Source organism: Drosophila miranda (assembly GCF_003369915.1).
Source record: "Drosophila miranda strain MSH22 chromosome Y unlocalized genomic scaffold, D.miranda_PacBio2.1 Contig_Y1_pilon, whole genome shotgun sequence".
NCBI lineage: Eukaryota > Metazoa > Arthropoda > Insecta > Diptera > Drosophilidae > Drosophila > Drosophila miranda.
In genome coordinates this window covers 43,054,815-43,078,676 of record NW_022881603.1, presented here as the reverse complement: position 1 = coordinate 43,078,676, position 23,862 = coordinate 43,054,815, and the positions used below count along the sequence as shown (strand labels likewise).

At 48.3% G+C, this 23,862-nt stretch overlaps 1 protein-coding gene across 3 annotated transcripts; it reads right to left on the bottom strand.

Annotated features, from left to right (window-relative positions):
* Nucleotides 1-36: 36 nt before the first annotated feature.
* LOC117185723 (proton-coupled amino acid transporter-like protein CG1139) lies at nt 37-7,495 on the bottom strand. 3 transcript variants are annotated; one of them, XM_033394935.1, is made up of 5 exons: nt 3,985-4,086; nt 2,619-2,734; nt 2,309-2,543; nt 1,414-1,535; nt 37-1,341 (listed from the first exon to the last, which is right to left on the bottom strand). In XM_033394935.1, exons 2-5 carry the CDS (start codon nt 2,732-2,734, stop codon nt 381-383), a joined length of 1,434 nt encoding a protein of 477 aa, XP_033250826.1. In that variant the 5' UTR covers nt 3,985-4,086; the 3' UTR covers nt 37-380. The 3 variants fall into 3 exon arrangements, with proteins under 3 accessions (XP_033250826.1, XP_033250824.1, XP_033250825.1); XM_033394933.1 differs by lacking the exon at nt 3,985-4,086 and adding an exon at nt 7,130-7,495 and having other exon boundaries at nt 381-1,341; XM_033394934.1 differs by having other exon boundaries at nt 381-1,341; nt 3,932-4,029.
* Nucleotides 7,496-23,862: the final 16,367 nt, after the last annotated feature.

Here is a 23,862-nt window from a genome sequence, read left to right as displayed (position 1 = left end):
TTCTAGAAAGTAAACGGAGGAGGGAAACAATTTCAATCTCATTTTCAGAAGCATTCTCTTTATAGACTTAACATAATAACATTTATAAATTCTATGAATTGCAGTTTAGCAGTTTTGGTGTCACGAGGCACTTATACATGCACACACATAAAGACTTAAACATTAATATCATCTTATTCATGCAGTCAGCGGCATCGGCATTGGCTCCGACACCGCCTTGTCGCCGCGGGGCGGAGCTAGATGACTGCGCTTTGAACTCAAACTCTCATCTCTCTGTCTCAGTTTTCGATTCCATCTGTAGGGGTACCTGCATCGTATTTAATACTACCATCGTCCATCGTCCATGTACGATGGGTGGGATGGGAACTTTAGAAATCCCATTAGTCATCGCCGCTGTACATCTCAATGATTTCCCCAATGCTGGCCACGGCACCAGCAATCAAAGCTAGGATGGACAGAATGCCCAAAATAATATTCTTTACAATCTTCCAATTGCAACAACCCAGACGATCGGGATAAAGGTAAACGGTCTCAACGAAGCTGGGAACAAAGATGCCTAGCAGTGAGAAGAACACGGCGCCCACCAAGCTGATAAACGGTTCCAGGTTGGGAATAGCCGCGGCCACGCCTCCGCTCACCAGAATAATGCCACTGCGCATCATGATCTGTGTAATGTTGTGCTTCTCAGGGCTGAACTTGTGGTTGATCTTGCGCCAGAGGATCTCGTTAGGCACGTAGAACTGTAGGCCAAAGGTGAACAGAATGGCCACTGCCATCAGAAGCTTGGCCGTGTCGCCCAACCAGGAGCCCTCAGGCAGATTGAGCGTGATGCTGCCACGGACCGTGTCCCCGAATCTCACATAGCCAAAGAAGCCAATGATCGCGTAGAGCAGCACCACAGTTATCATAGCCGTGTTAAGAACACCAGGACATCCGAGGAATTGCTGAGGCTTGCGCATTGAGTTCTCCACGGGCATCACTACACCAATTCCCTCCATTGCGAAGATGACCGTCGCAAAGAAGAGGGGAATGTGCGCGGCCGGGGCGATCAGCGGCTTATCAGAGTAGACTAGTGGCTCGTCAAACATGTAGTACAGGACAATCACGAAGGTAACCACAATGAACACATTGGCCATCAGCGAGAACGGAACCAGCCACTTGAGATTCCGGATCTGTCCGATTAACAGACACGGAATAACCGTTAGGGCAATATAGATTCGTACATCCCAGTTCAGGTTGCAATTGAAGTTGATGACGTCGTGGAAGGAGGTAGCAATGAACACGATGTACACACAGGCCGCCGCATAGTAGGTGGCCATCAAGCCAATATCCACAAATTGCCTGAAACAATGCATATTATTGTTAAATTTTTTGTTGTTGCTTAATGCAGTGAGATTTGACTTCTCTACGTACTTGGCAAAGTTTGAATAGGGCCGCATGCCCTTGGGACCGTACTCGAACACCTTCCCAGCCGTCTCAGCGAATCCCAGAGCTGGAACCTTAGCATCGCGGCAAATGTTGTGCGAAGTTTTCACCTGAAATAAAGAAATATACGATAAATAAGTTCTTCATATCACAAATAAACCAGTTGGATCGAAACCAGGTATTCAGTTTTTATTATTGATTATTATCATGAGTGAACTTGAATAGAAAAGGCAAATTCAAGGTGGAGTGCTAACAGGAGAGCTTGAAAGCTCTTGAAAGCGGAGTGAAAGCTAAGCATCGGGTCTATCTGGAGAGTTCAAGTCATCTCTTAGTAGTAAACATTATTTAAAATGACGACAGACAAAGGTTTAAAATTACTGTACAAAATGTTTGCGCTATAAATCTGTATGTCTCAAGTGGATTATTAATATGTATAGATCGGTGACTTGGGCTTTCTTGGCATCTGAATGTGATTTTTAGTCGCACTCGGTTTTGTACAACTGTCTGGAATGTGAAGTACGTCTAAATTCTGGGAAGTTATGTGTTGAAGGATTTGCGATAATCGGAAATGCATGATCATAAATAAAATCAACAATAAAACTTAGCTTGATTGCTGATATAAATATAAATTGTATTTATCTCTCTCTGATTAGACCATATCGCGGTATGTCTGGCTTCCAGAGGTGTGGAATAAAATAGCTGGACTATCTGTTGCACGCCTTATCAAGGCCTTTCAAATTCTATTGACAGATGACTTAAGACAGCACCTTGAGCTACTTCAGCGAACTCACAAATACGTCAGCTCGGCTGGTAATGGTTTATTTGGTAATTTTTTAAGTCAACAGCCTAAATCAGGTGCTAAGTCTTAGATCGATTTGCTTACCAATATGTGAACACAGTGGGTGCAGAGGAAGCCAACGATGAGCGTCATGCACATTCCAAAGACCAGGCCGGCGTTGTGAAAGGCCATAGGCATGGCTAGAATTCCTGTGCCCAGGGAACTCTTGAGCAAATGTGCCAAAGCGCCTCCAGTACTTGCTCCTTTTGAATCGCGATGCTCAAAGGGACTATAGGGATCCTCGGAGAGTGCGAGCTGATTCTTCTCTGTCAAGTTGGCTCTGCATGCGAAAAAGAGAGAGTAAAATGTTTAAAGTCCAGATACGAGATGACCTACAGAGAGTTCAAGTACTCACTTCGAATTGAAGTCGTTCAACGAGATCGCTGATGTTGATGTTGAATAGGCGGGTGGATTGTCGCCTGCCGAAGCAAACACCTCCGCATCTGGCTTAAATCCTGCATTATCTGTCATCTACAAGCACAGAGATACCGAAAATGAATGAGAAATTGATCGTTGTTACGGGGAATTCAATCACATGATGAATCGACACGAGTAGGCGACTATCAATGACCCCCGGTACGAGATTCGCTTTCGTTCGTCCATTTGCAGCTTGTGCTAGTCCATTGAAGGGTTGCTAGGCGCATCCCGTTCGTATCTTATCGACAGCTTGGAGCTTTCAAGTATTACAATAGACTTAGCAAAAAGATTCCAGATACGAGCAGATCTTTATCGCCAGCGACTGGAATCGGTGCCTGGGGCTGGGGATCCGCAAATAAAAAACACTGGACTGCATTCATAAAATTTTGCTTTATGGCTCTATAGCCATATGGCCCTAAAGACCGCCTATAATTTCACTCACTTTGACTGTTGGCAATAAAGGCGATTCTAAATCAGCGGTATGTGGTAGCCCCCTCCCGATATCGTATCTGAGCGCTCAATGGAGTCATTTCATTTTTTGAATTCCCCCAAATACTTGACTAACATAGTCAAGTGAGTGGGTTAAGATTAGCGTAATCATGGCAGAGTGTTATTTATAAGCCTTTCCGTCTGTCTTATACTATAAATTAAAATTTATGAAACAATTACAATACTTTGTTAATGCGCATGGGATTGTTGTTGGCTCCTCCGATTTGTTCCAAAGGACAACAACATTTTATGGGGGTATAAATAACCATAAATCCGCAGTAACCTAGCTCATAAATTAGCTTATAAAAGTTTCCGGAGTGGAACTCATCTATTCCAAATAATTTACATAAAATGGCTTGTTAAAAGTCCTTTGACCAAGAATATACGATATAATTGACACAAAACAGAAGCACGAATGATATGATAGTTAAAATGGTACATACATATGTGGGTAGACTATATGTATAATTGTATGTTTTAGAAAATGGCATCGAAGGAGGTATGATCCAATGTGTGATATGGAATACATATGCAGATCTTCGGCACAAGAATGTAATTGCATGCTATTATAGATATCAGAGGGCGTATATCACGTCATGTCCCATTACTTTGAAGAATGTGCTCGCTTGGGATTTGTAAGTAATCGTATTAAAGGCACATATAGAATGTAACACTTTTTTTTTGAAGCAACACCGGAATAATTAAAAGACTTTTTTAAATTAAAGAAACATTTTGTTAAATATTTAAATGCACTTCTCTGACCCTATTCCTAGTTCCTTATTTCCTTATTGGGAGCCTCGAGTCCGGGAACTTTCTTTTCAGCTAGCGTAGTACGGTCCGAAAAGATCTTGAGCGATTGAGGACCGAACGCGTCCTCTGGCCAAAAGCAACTGAATAATCAGTTCAAAAGTAATAAGCGGCTACGGGTATGAGGTACGGGAATGCTTTTGAGTGGGCCTGGCATGAGTTAGTGCCACGGCGCCGAAAAGTATCGGAAAAGGTTGGAGTAACAATGTCCCAAAATGATAACGACTTAAAGCAAGACAGGCAAAAATAATTAATAAACAACAAATACCCGCCAAATGCCTATAACAATAAAATGCTCAAAGCTACCTTTAAAATCAATTATAAATGACTCCCCGATAACCTTATCGTTCCCAAACTGAGCCTAACCTGACCCGAGAACAAACTCATTCACCTGATTTGCTGGCCAGAACAGAACAGAGTCGGAACGAAGAGAAACCCAGGCAATAGGACTCATTAATGAAATACACATGGTATCTCTATAAATGAACGGTACTAACTCAGCTATCACTAAAAACTTGGACTTCGTTCTGGGGAATTAGCGATTAAAATGTTTAAATATACAATATATACATACAATATTGAAAGCGGTAATCAGAGTAAAGCGTGTTTAATATTATTGTTATTATGTCCCCCGATTAGATTATTCGAAGGCGTCAAAAATAGGGCCAGCACAATTCATACTGTTCTGGGGATATGCATACCCATGGATACCTATGGCATGTGTTACGATCGAATATTATATGTTGTTCTCTCGATGAAATTCCCATTTATTGGAGCGGCACACAACTCGACGGTAAATTTTTATGATCGACTTCTAATTGTGTTTCTGGGGGGCAGTTATACGACCTCACGCGCCCGCGTCCACTTATTCAATACTGAATCATACATATCAGGACATGTGGCCATTGATTAGTTCTCTGGCTATCACAGTCGTTAGTCGGCCCAAAGTTGTCGCTTATTAGCTTTATGGACAATTACTTGGGTTGGGTCATTAGATCTATAATTTAATTAAAATTCGTGTTAAGTGCGTCACTAGGAGTTATGGAGATAAACTCGAATCAGCGTTTATGATCATGCTAATCAGCTATCGATATATTGGGTATTCAAGTTCAAAGTTGTTTATCGAAGGAAAAATGTTCCGTGATCCCAGCCAGATGGCAATGAAATGTTCAATTCTGCCGATTCTGCCCGATGTCTTTGCTGGATATAACCTCTATCCTATAGCAACCGATTTCTTCCCTGCCCTACCAATAGATGATACCGGTACGGTCTACCGGTCGAACCGTATCCAACGGATACAGATGCACATATTTAGATACATATCTAGCTGTACATATATAAAACATATTCGTATCGTGCATACCGTCTCGGTACATAAGGTTAAAATGCAGATACAAACTCTTCTAAATTTTAGAGACAAGTAGATGCCGAATCAAAACACAAATCTTAACAAAACAACTAAATACATATGTGCATATATGTACATGTATATTAATAGTGGGATTAGATCAGCAATAAATGTAAATGTAAATGTTAATTATTTCTCTAGTACGATCTATAAAGGCATGGATCAAATAGTTATGCATTTTTAAGCCGATGTCTAATTGATTTCTCCTCAAGCACTTTATCTAAATAACTCATAGATAATTTTAGTATTTTGTTTGAGATTAGATATGCATCAATAACCCCCGAAAACATCCTCTTTAAAAGTGTTTAATGATCAATGTAATAATGATATTTTTAGTTGTTCCTTTTTTTTGAGTTCGAAAATGAATATTCGATTTTGCCAAGCGGTTTTTAGTTCAGCCAGCAAAAATAGTTTTTTGTTATCCTCTGGATGCATGGATGAATCTGAGTCCTAACTTAACCTAGGGCTCCTTGTCCACTGTTTGCTTATTGAATATTCAGGTGAAATTTCTTTCAAATCGGGCTCTGTATATATGTGTTGTATGTGTTTGCAAGTCAAATTGAAATATTCTTTATTCCCTTATTCCTTATTATTCTTCCATACAATTGAAAAAAATTCAGGGATAATTCAGGTCCTCCTTTTAAAAGATTATTTGCAGAAGGTATAAAATGAAAGAGGCCAACGCCAACCATTGGAGTGTGTATTCGAGTATGTGTGACATTTATTTTAAGATTCTGCTCCTTTTTATCAAAGCCTTATGCTCAGATATTTATGTCAAATTATACGAGAATGTATATTTTTATCTTCTTGTCCTAAAAAGATGGCAGACCCCATCTGCCTCCTCTCGCGTTGATCTGTTTCCCGAATGGCCTTCGCCGTTATTACACAAACTCGATTGCAGCACCGTTGGGTTTCTCCCAGTTTCGCTCGGAGTTTGCTTCCCTGCTCATTTTCAAGTACTGTATCGCCGACTAAGGGCCGTTAATTGGTTACAGCAATTTTGAATTGAGTGTTTATAGGATCTCTTTTGAGTCAATGGATTCATATGTGCATATATATTATATGTACATGCATGTATGGGGCTAGGGGCGCCTGTGCCCGAGTTACTTAGTGAGTGGGAAAGAACTCAGTGTCAGACGAGATGGCTGCAAGGCGGATCAGTTCAAGGTACTCGAATCTTTTTGCTGGCGACCTTATCGCACCGACTTTCGATATGCAAAGCGGATGAGCCGAGCCGAATAATTGATTGGGTACTAGATCGGTAATCACAATCATAATGACGAGCGATGATGAGATAATGCCTTGCCTCGCCAGCTCTGACTGACAGCCGCGGGGGATGTCAAGAGAGGAATACCATTGTCAGAAACTGAATAAAACTTGAAGTTTATTGCACCAAGATAAAAGTGAGTCAATAATCTTTTATGTCATCCAATTCGGCTCTTATCACAAGCGCGAAATAAAAGCTTGGTGAAATGATTTGTTCTCGGGTTCCGTTCCTGCCATGACTGGCAATTGAGGCGGGGGCAGGAAATTTTCCAGGAATGCCCCCACTAGCTTGGAATGCCTTGGTCTTAGGGTAATTTTCCGTGTCACATGCATCTGATAATTATCAATTATAATTTCCCGATAGCTAAGTTGATGTGCAGGAATTAATTATAAATAATTACTAAATTATAACGCGACAAACAAAAAAAGGCAAAAAAGTAATTGCTCAACTTTCGGCAGGTATTCTCTCCGATATTTACCTTTTGGCTGGTTTATGAAACTTAATTGTAATATATTTTTAATTCCTTTATTTAGTTTAGCTGGTGGGAAGGGGTACAGGTCGCCTTCAACATTGACACGAAAAGTTCACAAAAAAGTGTTTTCACACCGACGCGTTAATTTTCGCCTGTGATGTGCTTGATGGCGCGAATTCGCAGAGGCAATCAAGAGAAACAAGCACGATCAAACCATAACAAAGTAATATTTAAACGCTTGTTTCCAAGTTTTTTTTTCTGCCTATGTTGTTAACAGTCGGGCGATCGCTTAGTGACTGATATTAAGCCAATGTTTGTGCTTGAATTTGTTGCTGCGGCGGCGTCGCCGTGGCGGCTACATGTATAAGCCCCCCGAACACTCAGATATATTCCGCCAACCGAGAGCTCAACTGGAGACTCGAGATGGGAGAGGAGAGTCGGTTGGTGCAATTAGCGCAATGGGCAATAAACGATACCGTGACGCAGGTGGGGCGAAGTCGGCCTCTCTCTCTCGGTGCGAGGGTTTGAGCGTGCGTACTGGTGCTTTCTACACATCATTCAGATTTGGGCATTCGGCTGCCAGACAGGTCTGCCTTCGTCCCATTACTCATACGCAGCGTGGTGCGTGCAGCTGTTGGAGGAGGCGCCGTAGAAGGCGCCGTAGAAGTAAGCAGAGGACAAGTGGGTGATGTAAAACTCCTCCTTATCTAAAGAAGATTACACGCTGTTCTGGAATGTGGTCAGAGATATGCCAAATACGAGTAGTATTAATTTGATTGGTTCCACATTATGAACACAGGTATCCAGCAGCATATCTAATTGGATTTCTTCCGAGAAATGTCCAAAGTCATGCTCTATTCTGTGGCTCACCCTGTATGCAGCACAGACACACAGTCTGCCCACTCTGGAGCCTACCACCCATCTATCTATCTACCCATCAATCTGTCCATATTTCGTCACACCAGTTTACTAGCAACTAACAACAGTATCAAGTCCATTTAACATTAGCATACTCAAGAATTTGTGAGATATTTCGAACCGCTTTCTGGTCTCCTATTAGTTGGTTAGGGGTTGCCTCTCTCCCTCCCCGCCTCTGCAGTCTGCTCCTTTAGACAGATCATCCAGCTTGGTGCTTGACTCGTTTCAAGTAGCTTATTGGTGTTGCAGTGGCTTGTCGTCGATTTTTGTTGTTGTTTGGCTGGTAGCTTACAGATTTAGACAACAGATTGGAGTCGAAGTAAGCTTATAAGGCCACTATTTCAAGTCAAACTTACAATCGAAATAAGTTTTTGAATCCACTCTTTTCCTCTCTAGATGCCTACAGATATTCGTATCTGTTATTTCAGATCTTAGGCGATGCCAGAAAAGTGCGGGCATTAAGAAGGATAAACCAATAAGGAAACAACGTGCTTCGTTGGGTCTCCAATATTTATCCGATTTCGGCAAAGGTGGATCAGTAGATAACGATTAGATTAGATAACGGCATTATGTGTTAGATTCGTTACCAATTAGTCGTCAACCGCTGTAGCTACATACAGTGGGGCAGTGGAAAATTTTCTGCTATGGCACAGACTGTAAATGAAATGCATTTTTCACGTGATGTGCATTTGGAATTTTTCGAGTTCAAATATTGTCGGTCCTAATTGATTGTCACATGCCCCAGATTTATGGCGGCATTTAAAATACAAATTTCAAGTTGAAATTGGCCTAGTGTACTGCCAAAAGTATGATCTAATACCCTCAACAATGTCTCTCCACTAGCTGGGGAGCTGACATGGGACTTTATTGAACAGCGTTTATCGTGTATCTTTAATTACACGCCACAAAAGTACACCTGTTATACACAGAGCAATCTTATATTGCTTGGGAACAATGTTCTTCTTGACATACGACAAAGTCATGTTGCGTATACGCACGCTATGGGAAAGCCTTGGATAATTGATAAGCTCAAAGGTTCCGCTTGTGGATCGAAGAGAAGACAAGACCATTGCAAACAGGTCAAGAGCTTCGGCTCTAGCCGCTGCAATGTTGACTTAACGATTCCTTATCGATTGAGCGTAGTGAATTTTGAAAATATTTACCACAGTGGCTGTCCGTATTGACAATCTCGGTTGAGCTTGATAAAGTTTTATCACAATAATGGAGAATTACCGGTTGTGAAAGCTAGATGGGTGGGCTCTTAATATAATACCGGGGCCTGCCGGGAATTCTCAATAAGAATACCCTTTCCACTACATCTACATACGTACATATAGCGCTCAGCTTCTGAACACATATCTCTCCCATCAATCTAATTCAAGTGAGACAACTCGCTGCTCAAATACCTGGAAACAGTGTAATTCAGTTTAATCCCAAGATCCCCCAAATATAAAATGTGTAAACTTTTAATAGCACGGTTTTATTATATGTTCTTCTTTCTTGATCGTCGTATTCGAATGAATGTGTGTTGGCATATCGATACTGTAAGGAACCGCGGTTCCCACAGGCCGAATTCGGCCAAAGCATAGCCGGATAAAGGCGGTGGGACGGTCGGATAAAGGCTGATGGCTGGCTGGATAAGGCGAAGGTCAGCCCAGATACCCACGGATATCCGGATGCGGCGAAGAGGCCAAGGGCCCCGAGAGGAGAAGTGTCCCGCTCTCGGAGTGAGAGAAACGCGAGAGGCAGAGGAGACGGCGGGATCGGGCCGGCAGCGATCCGACGCATGACCAAATATGGGCATGGGATCACGCCACCGGCCAGGCCCCGTTACGAAGACCGTGGAAACCAGGAGACGGCGATGGAAAACTACCAACGCCGAGCCGGGGACCGTCAAGGGGCTATAAAAGGAGGCTGCGGCAACGAAGCGGGGCTCTTTTTCCGTGGAGAAGTGATCGCGCGCGCACGTTGAAACCCCGTCGAAACGTAAGAGTGATACCCGGTACGGTTCGAAGAAGTGCAGTGAAGTGAATAGCAACAGGAAGACAGGCCCCGCCTGCCCCCAGAGTGAGTCTAAGTTAAGAGGTGATCCACAGTTGCCGGCGGAAGCTAAGAGGGGAGTGCGAGACGTAGAGTGCGGATTTGCGTGGCGGGCCAAAGCAATAGCGGAGGTCAAACTGCCCCAATCAATAGCCTCAACGCTGCCACACCCGACGAGAGCCCACGCGTGGTGGAGATCCATAAATAAGCTGAATTGTAGCATCTAGCCCTAAGTCCTAATATAAGTACGAATAAAGAGAGATTCGATTAAAGAAAAGGAATGTCTTATCATTTGTCGTTGGGGGCAACAATAAAAATACGTTGCGACGAATCGGCCGACCGCTGAGCGAGCCCAGCAAACTCAAGCGAACCAAGAAGCAGGTGCGTTACAACTGGCGCCCAACGTGGGGCCTACAACGACAAATAGTAGGACAAAGGGAGGAGAAATATAGACGAGAGAATGGGGAAGGGACAATGGATCCACCGGTTGAGAAAGGAGGAGCTTGTCCAATGCGGCCACGTCTTCGGCGTGCGGCTGGAGGGCACAGTGGACGAAATGAGAAGAACATTTAAGGAGTGGATGAGGGAACACGAAGATGAGTCGGAGTGGGCCGATCTGATTGAGGTATGGGAGTGTCGGGCGGACAGGTCCTCGCCGACACCCCGGGCGGGCGACAAACAAGCCGCGTACGAGCATCTGGCACCCCCACCCGGCGCAGCCGCGGCGGCGCTGTGGAGGTCCCCAGTCGACATACAGAGAGAATTGATCGCGGGTCTCTCAGTGCCAATACCGGAACGCTCGCACACAGGGACGCCTAGCAGGCCCCGCCACCAAGGAAGGGATCGAAGCCGAGAGACCGAAAGAGGGAGAACCGAACCAGCCACCATACGGCCAGCACCCCTGGACTACGCTAGAGTGGCGAAACAGGTGAGAGAGTGGTCGTTCCGGTTCGACGGGACGACGAAGCCTCTCGAGTTCTTGGAGCAGGTCGAGTGGTCCGCCGAGACGTACGGTCTGGATCCGGATCTGATCCCAAGGGCGATGCCGGAGCTGCTAAAAGGGCGGGCGCTGATGTGGTTCGTGGCGAACAATCGACAGTGGAGAACGTGGAAAGAGTTCTCGTCCAGCTTCCAGGCTTACTTTCTGCCGCGGGGATATTTTGAGAAGTTGCTGCAGGAAGTGAGGATGCGGAAACAGAAATGGGGCGAGTCATTCAAAGAGTATATGGTAGAGATGCAGACACTTATGCGACCCCTGAAATGTCCCCAAGAGGAGCAAACGGAGCTGATTCGTGAGAATAGCATGCCCGATCTGAGAGCGTATATGAGGCCGCACCGGTGCAAGGACCTCGACACCATGATGGAACTGGCAGACGAGTTCGAGGCGTTGGAGAGGGACCGCCTAGAGTTCCAACGGGAGAATCCAACCGTGAAAGCCCGGGCAGCGAATCCCTTCCACAAGCCAGCCGAGACGACGGCATGTCAGCGATGCAAAGACGGCCCGCTGGACGGAGCAGCACGGGAGGAAAGGGGAGCGCGTGTCCTTATGCCGACACCGACCAACGGCAATATCGAGAACGGATATGTCAAGAGTCCGGCCCAGGCGTGCCGAAGCTGTGGGAGCGCGGATCATTGGAGCCGGGAGTGCAACGGCCGACCTCTCACCTACTGCTGGAGATGCGGAAAAGTGGGCATCTCGGCATGGCAATGCTGCAGGAAGACGTGAAACGCCCCGCGACCCACGCCGCGGAGGGCCGTGCCAGGGTCGCAAGAAACGGTCCCTCAAGCCTAGTCGGCAGGCTGACCAGCGAGGAGGAACAGTTATCCGCAGTAGTGGAGGCCGCGCTACCAGCAGTTTCGTGAGCCGCGAGCTGGCGGACCGACTAAAGGGTGAAGGCCGGGAGGCGGCGGCAAGGAAAAGGGTGAGGTTGGCGGATGGCCATAGCCAGGAGGTCACGTGCTAGATTGAAACGAAGGTATGCTTTGGGAACAAGGAGTTCCCAATGGTGCTACTCGTATTGCCGGGTGTGATTGATGAGTTAGTGTTGGGATGGGACTTTCTCCGCGCGGTCGGGGCAGTGGTGACCTGTGCAGGGCACAGGGTGGTGATCCCTGCCCAAGATCGGGAACGAGGAGACCAGGAGGAAAGACTGTCCGTGGCGAAGGCCGAAGCTGGAGACACGGCTCCGGAGTCCGACAACGAAACGGACACGACCCTAAGAGTGGCCGCCAGAGGGGTGTCAGCGGGCATGAGGCAGAATGAGGGGGCGAGGGAAGAGCCAGTGGAGGAATTCTTAGCCCGAGAGTTAGAGGCATTTTCCAAGATCGAGGGGGTGTCTAATGTGGCGGTGCATACAATCACCATGAGTGACCCGCAACCGATTAAGCAAAGATATTACCCGAAGAACCCCAAAATGCAGGCCGAGATTAACCAGAAAGTGGACGAACTATTAGAAATGGGATGCATAGAGCCGTCAAAGAGCCCCTACAGTTCGCCTATAGTGATGGTAAAGAAGAAAAATGGCAAATGGAGATTGTGCGTGGACTTTCGTCAAGTTAACGCGAGATCAGTAAAGGACGCGTACCCAATGCCCAGGATCGATTACATCCTCGATCAACTGCGGGAAGCGAAATTCATAAGTAGCCTAGCTCTGAAGGATGGATATTGGCAGATCCCCCTGGCCGAGAGCAGCCGGCCGATCACGGCGTTCACGGTGCCCGGAAAGGGGCTATACCAATGGAAGGTGATGCCGTTTGGGTTACACTCCGCGTCGGCCACCTTTCAACGGGCGTTAGACCAAGTGATTGGGCCAGAAATGATGCCGCACGCGTTCGCGTACCAGGATGACATAGTGGTCATCGGGCGAACAGAGGAAGAACACCGAAGAAACCTGAAAGAGGTGTTTCGACGGCTGCGCTTGGCTAACCTGCGGCTGAACGCAGACAAGTGCGAGTTCTTTAGGAAAGAGCTGCGGTATCTAGGCCACAAGGTGACCGGCGAGGGGATATGTACAGACCCCGAGAAAGTCGCAGCCATAGCCGAATTGAAACCGACGACAAATGTCAAGGAGCTGAGACAGTACTTGGGAGTGGCCTCATGGTACCGGAGGTTCGTGCCCGACTTCGCCACCCTCGTGCAGCCCCTGACCGGGCTCCTCAAGAAGAAGACGGAATGGGTCTGGACACAAGAACGGCAAGAAGCGTTCGAGGAGGTGAAAAGACGACTAGTGGCGGACCCCGTGCTGGCGTGCCCCGGCTTCTCGAAGAAGTTCATTCTGCAGACAGACGCCAGTGATTACGGGCTGGGTGCGATTCTCACGCAGGAGACGGAAAGGGGCGAACGGGTAATATCATATGCTAGCAGGACGCTAAATGGACCCGAAAGGAACTATTCGGCGACCGAGAAAGAATGTCTGGCCATTGTATGGGCCATCCGCCGGTGGAGGCCATACTTGGAAGGATATCGCTTCAAGGTGGTCACGGACCACATGGCTCTGAAATGGCTAAATAGCATAGAAAGTTCGTCGGGAAGAGTGGCGAGATGGGCATTAGAGCTACAGCAGTACGACTTTGAAGTCGCGTACAGGAAAGGACAGCTCAACGTGGTAGCCGACGCACTCTCCCGACAACCGGTGGAGGAGCGAGGCCGTCGGATAAGAAATGAGGAGGGAAAACAAACAGTAGGCGAGCCGCCCTGCAAGTGGTTAGAGGGCATGGTAGAAAAGATCAGAAAAGATCACTGGCCATGGATGTACAGGGACGTGAGGGCCTACGTGCGGAAGTGCGAACTATGTCTTCGCTTTAAGCCAAGTCAGCTACAAGCGGCAGGAGAAATGTTGACACAGGTGCCGGAAGAACCATGGGCAACGGTATGCACGGACTTTGTGGGTCCTCTGCCGAGGTCGAAACATGGGAACTTGATGCTGTTGGTGCTGGTGGATCGATTCTCCAAGTGGACCGAGTTGGTGCCGCTGAGGAAGGCCACAGCAGAGGCACTAATAAAGGCCTGTCGAGAGCGCATAATAGCCCGTTTTGGCACGCCCAAAGTCTTCATTACGGACAATGGGGTGCAGTTTGCAAGCAGGGCATTTACAAGATTCCTGGGGCAGCTAGGAGTTCGCCACCAGTTTACGGCGCCATACACGCCGCAAGAGAATCCGACAGAGCGAACGAACAGAACGGTAAAGACCATGATAGCTCAGTTCACCGAGGGTGATCAAAGGTGTTGGGATGAAAAATGGCCGGAGCTGATGCTGGCCATGAATTCGGGAGTGTCGGATACAACGGGATATTCACCGGCGTTCGTGCCCGGCTGCCAAAGGCCCTATATGACGAGGAGACGGTAGGCACGGGACAAGGCACAGAGACGCCGGATGAAAATGCGAAGAAATTAAAGGAGCTGTTTCAGTTGGTTCGACGCAACTTGGAAAGGGCAGCCCAGGATCAGGCCAGGCATTACAACCTGAGAAGAAGACCGTGGAGACCCAAAGTGGGAGAGGTCGTGTGGGCCAAACAGCACCACCTTTCCAATGCAGCGGAGGGATTCGCCGCGAAGATGGCACCAAGGTACGATAGGCCATACCAGATAGAGGACTTTATATCCCCGGTTATCTGCAACCTAAGAAAGGAGGGTGACAGGAAGAAGAGAACGGCACACATACGAGATCTGAAACCCCAACCCGAGGAGCGAGAGACACAGGGGTGAAGGAGAATGGCTGGAATAGGGCGCCCTAAAGGGTCACGCAGGACCAGGAACGGTAGAGTGCCACGCAGGACACTGGGGAAGGGTGCCGCGCAGGACACGCACGAGACTCGTCAGCACGCAGGGTGATGGACTTGTGCACTTAGATTTAAAAAAAAGGCGAACAGGAAGACTGTGGTTGGAGAAATCTGGAAAAAAAAGCGAAAATTAGTAAAAAGAAAGGAAAATAAAACGAGAAGAGGAAAAGCTCAGCCAACCTGAACAGGAAACGCGTCACCCAAAGCTGGGAGGCGAATCCAGGGTCGGGGAGTGTAATCTCAGACAGCGGATGACCAGGGAAAACCCAGGGCCAGGCTCACGCCTCAACGCGGACTCACGGGGCAACTACGAGCGTCGGGCCGGAACGACGGGTGCCGCTCATGCGTGGACTACCGGGCGAGGAGTCGGATGATCCTCGGGTCCGAGCCACTGTGTGAGGGAGACACCTGTCAAAAGAGTCCGGCCGGTGGCGCATAGGAGTTGCCCTGGGATGTGAGCCCAAGATTCCAGCCCGGGCGGAGGGTCGGAGGACCCATTGTTCACGAGCGGAATCGCGGCAAGCGGCCCGCATTGAGGGCAGAGGGCGAGCTGGAAAGGGAGAACGGATTGAATAAAAGTCATCCGGGTCGGGAGAACTCACCCAGGCCAAGGAGGGTCCGAGCAGCACGGGATGAAGAAGACCGGTCGGCGGTGGCATGTAAGAATAAATAGCAATTTTTATAACGATTAAAAGTAAATAATTAGCATTCCATTAATCCATTAAATAGCAATTAAAATAAACAAGAATAAAGGGCTAAATAAAAATTGTGAATAAGCAAAAATAAAATGGGGGAATAAAAAGCAAAATAATCATGAACGGGAAGGGGGTGGGTCCATCAAAGATGGAAAAGTGTTATCCATGAGCCAACAGAGAAACGCGGCGAGAACACAACAGTATCCAAAAAAAACGAGGGGGAACGTTGTGAGTTGCTGCGTACACCGCCACTCTACAGGTATACCCGATACTAAGTCAGTATGGCTCTCCTGCGGCAGACGCCGCTAATATTGAACCACACGACAAAGAGTGCGTGCGAGAGAGACAGAAAATCAGTCTGAGCGTGACGTCGGGCGCTGCGTGGCCACTGCAAATTGATTTCTTGCTTTTGGCTACAAAAATGATCCGATATGATCCAGATTCAGCAATCTGATAGATATAGTCATTATCTACGATTCTGCATTTTTAGTTTTCTCGAATGTGCAATATTGTGGATGCAACAGATTTTCGTTCTTTGTGGGGGCGGAAGGGGGGGGGGCGAAATTCTGAAATATACGTTTTATAGTGAGATCTAACAGAAGTGCGGATACCAAATTTGGTTACTCTAGCCTTAATAGTCTCTGAGATTTGTTGATGCCCCAGATTTTCGTCCTTTGCGGGTCGGAAGGGGGTGTGGCGAAATTTGGACACGAAACGGTCAAGGTCCGATATCACAGGAGTGTGGATACCAAATTTGGTTGCTCTGGCTCTTATAGGTTCTGAGATCCTTGAACTCATATTTTGCAATTGACAAAACCGACCATGAAACCTGTGTGTTAGAGAGAGACAGAGCGAGAAAGAATGAAATTGTTTTCTTGATTCTGGCTATAATAATTATACGATCTGGTTGAGATTTTACACTCTAGAACATATAGTCATCCTCTACGATTCTGCATTTTTGGTTTTATCGTATCTTTAAAAATGTGAATGCCACAGATTTTCGTCCTTTGTGGGGGCGGAAATGGGCGGGGCAAAGTTTTGAAATATTTTTGTAGCAGTGACATATCACAGATGTCTGGATCCAAAACATCGTTGCTCTAGCTCTTATAGTCTTTGAGCACTAGGCGCTGAAGGGGACGGACGGACGGACGGACGGACAGACGGACAGACAGACAGGGCTCGATCGACTCGGCTATTGATGCTGATCAAGAATATATATACTTTATGGGGTCGGAAACGATTCCTTCTGGACGTTACACACATCCACTTTTACCACAAATCTAATATACCCCACTACTCATTTTGAGTATCGGGTATAAAAAGGGATAAGGCGAAATCGGATAGAGAGCGGAGAGCGCGACGGCACTCACACAACCAGGGGAAAGATGCCGTTAGAGAGCGCGGCCGGCAGAGAGACGAGTCTGAGGGCCATGAGTACAAACGCAACAACCGTTAGAACCAGGCAGGAGAGACCGAAACACGGAGCACCGGCACCGGTAGAGGGAACGATTGGCAATGCAACGCGTGTATATAGGCGGGTGGAAAACGGAACAGCGAACACTTGAAGGTAATTATCACCAGAAAGAACACAAGAAAAAGTAGCAAGAATAAAAAAATGGAGATGAAACGCGGGCTCAACCACGAGGATGGCAGGAAGAAGATGGAGGATATTAGGGCCTTCCTGGAGGAGCAACAGGCGATCGTGGGAGAAGGGGGCTATCGCGCCGGTACTTCTCGTCAGCGACGGGCGTCTCTGCTCTCGCGTAGCGACGAGGAGGATTGGTGCGATGGCTCCCAGTTCCTTCAACTGCTGGCCTCGCCGTTGGTGTCACCGGCGCCATCGGGGCACGACTCGGTGTCGCCGACGGTGTCATCGGATGAGGGCGCCGAGGAGGGCGACGACGAGGTCATATGCACCGACGGCCCGCGCGCGCCAACCGCTCAGGAGAAGGCCAGATGGAGACGCTAGCAAGGGGCGGAGCCGGAGACGAGGAATGGAAGGCCGCTGACCCTGCGCGACAAAATCGAGGCGGTGAGGCGGAGGTTTCAGGAGGCGACGCCGGAGGAGAAGCGCCGGATGCACCAAGTGCTGGAGAGGGCGCGGGCGATTAGGCGGCGGAGGGACGAGCGAATGGAGGCGCGGCGGCGACAGGCGGGAAGAGCCACCAGTACGGAGGAGCACGACCAAGAGAGCGACGAGGCGCCGCCACCCCCACCATTCCGGGTGGTGCTGCCGCCGATGCAGCCCCGGACCGACGAGGCGGAGACCGAGGGAACGCCGCCCCAGGCCACGGGCAAGCAGGCTACGAACCCAGAGGCCGAGTGGCAGCGGCGGCTGCAGCAGGCCGAGGAGGAGGAGGGCGAGCTGTGGCAACCTACGCCACCGGCCGAGGATGACGAGGGCCCCGAGAGGCGGCAGCCGCAGGCCGAGGAGGAGCAGCACCAGCAGCAGCAGCACCAGCAGCACCAGCAGCAGCAGCACCAGCAGCAGCAGCAACAGCAGCACCAGCACCAGCAGCCGCATCACCAGCAGCAGGGGCAGGAGCAGTGGCAGCAGCAACCACAGTGAAGGGGACCGGAGGCGGCCGTAATGGGACCGTATGTATCGCAGGAGGTGCGGACCGCCGTGCGCCAGGGGATGGTGTGGCACCACCAGACCCTGCACATCACGTGGGCCTCGGGGCCCGCCCCGAGCGAAGCCCAGCCAGAGGGCGGCGCCCGGGTGTGGGAGGAGAGTCCACGCGGCAGCAACAACAGGGACCCGCGGAGGAGGGACTCCGGACCCGCCCCCACGACCTCAGCGGCATACACGGCGACGGCGGAGGCAGCGACGCGGACTGCAGAAGCCGCGAAGGTGACAGCATAGACGCAGGCCGCGGAAATGGCACGGCGGCCCAGACGACGACGGCGGTCCAGACGGCGACGGCCGAAGCAGCGGCAGACACGGCGACGGCGGCGACAGCACCGACGGAGGTGGAACTCGAGGCGTGGGAGCGCGGACCGTGGGTGTGGCCCGCACCGGAGAGGTCGACGGCGGCCGAGCGCCCGGCTCTGAAGCGGCAGGCCTCCTGCCCGGAGCCCTGTGCAGGACCGAAGCGACCGGCCCTGCAACGGCAGAGCTCGGCACCGGCAGCCACGGTCCAATGGACGGCGATTCCGCGGGAGGAGTGGCCGGCGGCGGTGGTCCGCGCGCAGACCCAGATTCGCCTCGTGGGTAGGAGGGTGAAGAAGCTGGTGAGCGAGCGGGGTACCCGGTACCGCATTGCGATGTCGGCCACACGCACGGAGGTGTTCCGCGAACAAAAGTAAGGAAAAAAAGGGGAAAGGAAAAAAAGAGCAAAAGGGAAAAAAAAAGAAAAAAACAAGGGCGAAACACGCGGGAAGAAAATGAATAAAGAGAAGACGAAAAAGAGAAAAGTGGAATACTTACTGGGGAGAGATATCGAGTGGATCGCCTAAACGCCCCTACACCTTATCGATAGGCGGGGCTGGCAGCGCCGCCCGAGCAAAAGGGCCAGAGGGCGCCAGGGCGCCCGTGATCCCAGATGCAGTAAGGAGCGCGCGTAAAATGGGGCCGTTTGAATGGGGAAAGCACACTCCGTCGCAAGGTCGCGGAAAACGGGAGTATTCCGCTGCGGGAAGAAAGAGGGGGGTGTGAGGAACCGCGGTTCCCACAGGCCGAATTCGACCAAAGCATAGCCGGATAAAGGCGATGGGACGGTCGGATAAAGGCTGATGGCTGGCTGGATAAGGCGAAGGTCAGCCCAGATACCCACGGATATCCGGATGCGGCGAAGAGGCCAAGGGCCCCGAGAGGAGAAGTGTCCCGCTCTCGGAGCGAGAGAAACGCGAGAGGCAGAGGAGACGGCGGGATCGGGCCGGCAGCGATCCGACGCATGACCAAATATGGGCATGGGATCACGCCACCGGCCAGGCCCCGTTACGAAGGCCGTGGAAACCAGGAGACGGCGATGGAAAACTACCAACGCCGAGCCGGGGCCCGTCAAGGGGCTATAAAAGGAGGCTGCGGCAACGAAGCGGGGCTCTTTTTCCGTGGAGAAGTGATCGCGCGCGCACGTTGAAACCACGCCGAAACGTAAGAGTGATACCCGGTACGGTTCGAAGAAGTGCAGTGAAGTGAATAGCAACAGGAAGACAGGCCCCGCCTGCCCCCAGAGTGAGTCTAAGTTAAGAGGTGATCCACAGTTGCCGGCGGAAGCTAAGAGGGGAGTGCGAGACGTAGAGTGCGGATTTGCGTGGCGGGCCAAAGCAATAGCGGAGGTCAAACTGCCCCAATCAATAGCCTCAACGCTGCCACACCCGACGAGAGCCCACGCGTGGTGGAGATCCATAGATAAGCTGAATTGTAGCATCTAGCCCTAAGTCCTAATATAAGTACGAATAAAGAGAGATTCGATTAATGAAAAGGAAGGTCTTATCATTTGTCGTTGGGGGCAACAATAAAAATACATTGCGACGAATCGGCCGACCGCTGAGCGAGCCCAGCAAACTCAAGCGAACCAAGAAGCAGGTGCGTTACAATACTTATATCGATATATCGAGTACATTGGTATTTCTTATAATACTATCGATGAGTAAATCTTAAACTAATATTCAAATCTTACAAACTAATATTCATATCTTACATTCGGGCAACCTGACTACAGATCGCCCGCGATCTACACACTAAGGCATACAATTGGTTAAACATTTCTTATTCGGTATTGTCTTACTTAACATACTATTTCATCGATTAACAACATGAGACCATGGTTTTATCCTTACACTCTACCCAGGGTTTAAGCCTTGCTGGTTCTAGTATACTTCGGAATGCCATTTGCGTCAACTGACAGTCCTCAATGTCGACAACCTCATAACGATCATTATCCAATACTCTATTGATCCTGTACGGTCCTCGATACTTTGGTGCGAGCTTCTTATTGATCCCCGGTGTTGTGTCCACATGCCGGACTGTTCATACTTTAATGGGGCTCTATGTTTATGGGCATACATCTTCTCATTTCTTTTCTGCGACAACCGAATGTTCTCACTTGCTATTTCTCTTATAGTTTCCAACTCTCTAAGTACTGACGCTAACTTCTCCTCTAGGTATTCGGTTAATTCATCTACAACGGGTCCTTTCTGGGGTATTCCAAATAACAATGTGCTAGGTGTCTTTTTCGTACTGCTGTTAACGGAGTGATTAATGGCGTGCTCTACCTTGCTCATCAACCTATACCAATCGGCTTGCTCAAGGGGCTCTGACAGTTTTCCTAACATAGGAGTAAGAACACGATTCACCCGCTCTACTTGGCCATTCGCCTGCGCTGCACCTGTAGCTAACTTAATGTGCTCTATCCCTCTCTCCTGCAGAAAACTAGAGAACTCTAACGAGGTGAAAGAGGTCCCACGATCTGATATTATCCTAGTAGGGCGACTATAGAAATCAAAATATTTACTTAAGGCATCCTTCGCTTCCAATCAGTGAAGATGCGCTAAGTGTTCATTTAAAATTCTTGGCAAAAATGTCCGACTCATTTAATGTTACTCATTCTAACTTAGAAGAGCTTGATGTAAGCGAAATTGGCAGCGACTTAAGCAACAATTTTGAGGATTTGGCGTGGAAGTATGAAGTTCGTATTCGCTCAGCACTCCGCAGGACTACCCAGAACATGCCGCATCACTCAACGATACGACCCGAGCTCAACGTTACTACCTCCGGAAATGTACGGTCACGATATCATATTCCTGACATCAAACTTCCCACTTTCCGTGTAGGTTATACTGAGTGGGCAGACTTTTACTCGATGTTTATCACAGTAATAGACCAGGAGCCCTTTCTATCAAAGATTGAGAAGTTCCAGCACCTGCGCTCATGTTTGGATGGACCTGCCCTGGAGGCTGTTCGCTCTTTGGAAGTATCGGAGAGCAATTATGATATTGCATTGGACATTTTAAACAATCGTTTCAATAAACGTTTAATCTTTCAGGCACACGTCGCTGAGATTCTGAGGCATGAGAAGGTTGAAGATGGGTCAACTACAAAGCTACGTACTTTATCGGACAAGCTTCATTCTCACATAAGAGCGCTTAGGTCGATGGGTACCATGGAGGAAATAGCAGGATGCATCATCGTTCACTCCACATACAAGTATCTCGACTCTGATACCAGGACCAAATGGGAGGAGCTGTCGCCCCCTAACGTCATACCAACATGGGACAATTTTTCGGTTTTTTTGGAGAGGAGATGTCAAGCCATGGAGACCATGGATCAAGCTATGTTGATTCAAACCCATAGCAGTCAGGTTGGAAAACATAAACGAATCACTCATTCAAAACACAGTCTTGTTGCCACAAATACAATCGTATTGGAATGCGTATTCTGTGATAGTAAAGGGCATAACATTTGTAATGGATAACGAGTACTTGGGCGAGATGGTATTACTCGGCTATGACCGGCACGTATTGTTTCCGGCTGCTGGCTCGTCGGCAAGGGGGTGGAGTTGTTTTATTCTCATAGTCCGAGGCCCTTTACTTTCTTTATTTTAAATTTAACGTGCACGAAAAAAACAAGCCATACACTTCACCGGACAGAGTTCACTACAAATGACCACATAACACGGACGATTACCTAAAAGACAGACGGACGATCCTCAGCTGTTTCGAGGACCCCTTGCCCACCCTACCTTGGCCATGCCATTCCATACATCTATCTGTCTGCCATGACCCCTTGGTGTGCCGACAAGCGCTACAGGGGCTTGGAAGGGGAGATCATAAGAAGGGTTTAGTTAAACATTATAATGATATTTATTGGAACTAAATTATACATAACGAGGGGGAACGTTGTGAGTTGCTGCGGACACCGCAAATCTACGGTTATACCCGATACTAAGTCAGTATGGCTCTCCTCCGGCAGACGCCGCTTATATTAAACGACACGACAAAGAGTGCGTGCGAGAGAGACAGAAAATCAGTCTGAGCGTGACGTCGGGCGCTGCGTAGCCACTGCAAATTGATTTGTTCCTATTGGCTATAAAAATTATCTAATCTAATCCAGATTCAGCAATCTGATAGATATGGTCATTATCTATGATTCTGCGTTTTTCGTTTTCTCGAATGTGCAATATTGTGGATGCAACAGATTTTCGCCCTTTGTGTGGGCGGAAGGGGGTATGACGAAACTTTGAGATACACGTTTTATAGTAAAATCTAACAGTAGTGCGGATACCAAATTTGGTTACTTTAGCCTTAATAGTCTCTGAGATTTTTGAATACCCCAGATTTTCGTCCTTTGCGGGGGCGGAAGGGGGTGTGACGAAATTTTGAAACAAACTCGTCTCGGTCCGATATATTAGGAGTGTGGATACCAAATTTGATTGCTCTAGCTTTTGTAGTCTCTGAGATCTAGGCGCTAATGTTTTACTCTAAGCAAAGCCGCCTATGCTACGTGTGTGTTAGAGAGAGACAGGGCGAGAAAAAATAAAATTGTTTTCTTGATGCTGGCTATAATAATAATACGATCCAATTCAGATTCCGCAGTCTTAAAGATATGGTCATTCTCTACAATTCTACGTTTTTGGTTTTCTCATATCTTTAAAATTGTGGATGCCACAGATTTTCGTTCTTTGTGGGGGCGGAAGTCGGCGGGGCGAAGTTTTGAAATATTTTTGTAGCAGTGACATATCACAGAAGTCTGGATCCAGAACATCGTTGCTCTAGCTCTTATAGTCTTTGAGCACTAGGCGCTGAAGGGGACGGACAGACGGACAGACGGACGGACGGACAGACAGACAGGGCTCAATCGACTCGGCTATTGATGCTGATCAAGAATATATATACTTTATGGGGTCGGAAACGATTCCTTCTGGACGTTACACACATCCACTTTTACCACAAATCTAATATACCCCAATACTCATTTTGAGTATCGGGTATAACGAGGGGGAACGTTGTGAGTTGCTGCGGACACCGCAACTCTACAGTTATACCCGATACTAAGTCAGTATTGCTCTGCTCCGGCAGACGCCGCTAATATTGAACGACACGACAAAGAGTGCGTGCGAGAGAGACAGAAAATCAGTCTGAGCGTGACGTCGGGCGCTGCGTAGCCAGTGCAAATTGATTTGTTCCTTTTGGCTATAAAAATGATCTGATCCAGATTCAACAATCTGATAGATATGGTCATTATCTATGATTCTGCGTTTTTAATTTTATCGTATCTTCAAAATTGTGGATGCCACAAATTTTCGTCCTTTGTGTGGGCGGAAGGGAGTGGGGCGAAACTTTGAGATATACGTTTTATAGTGA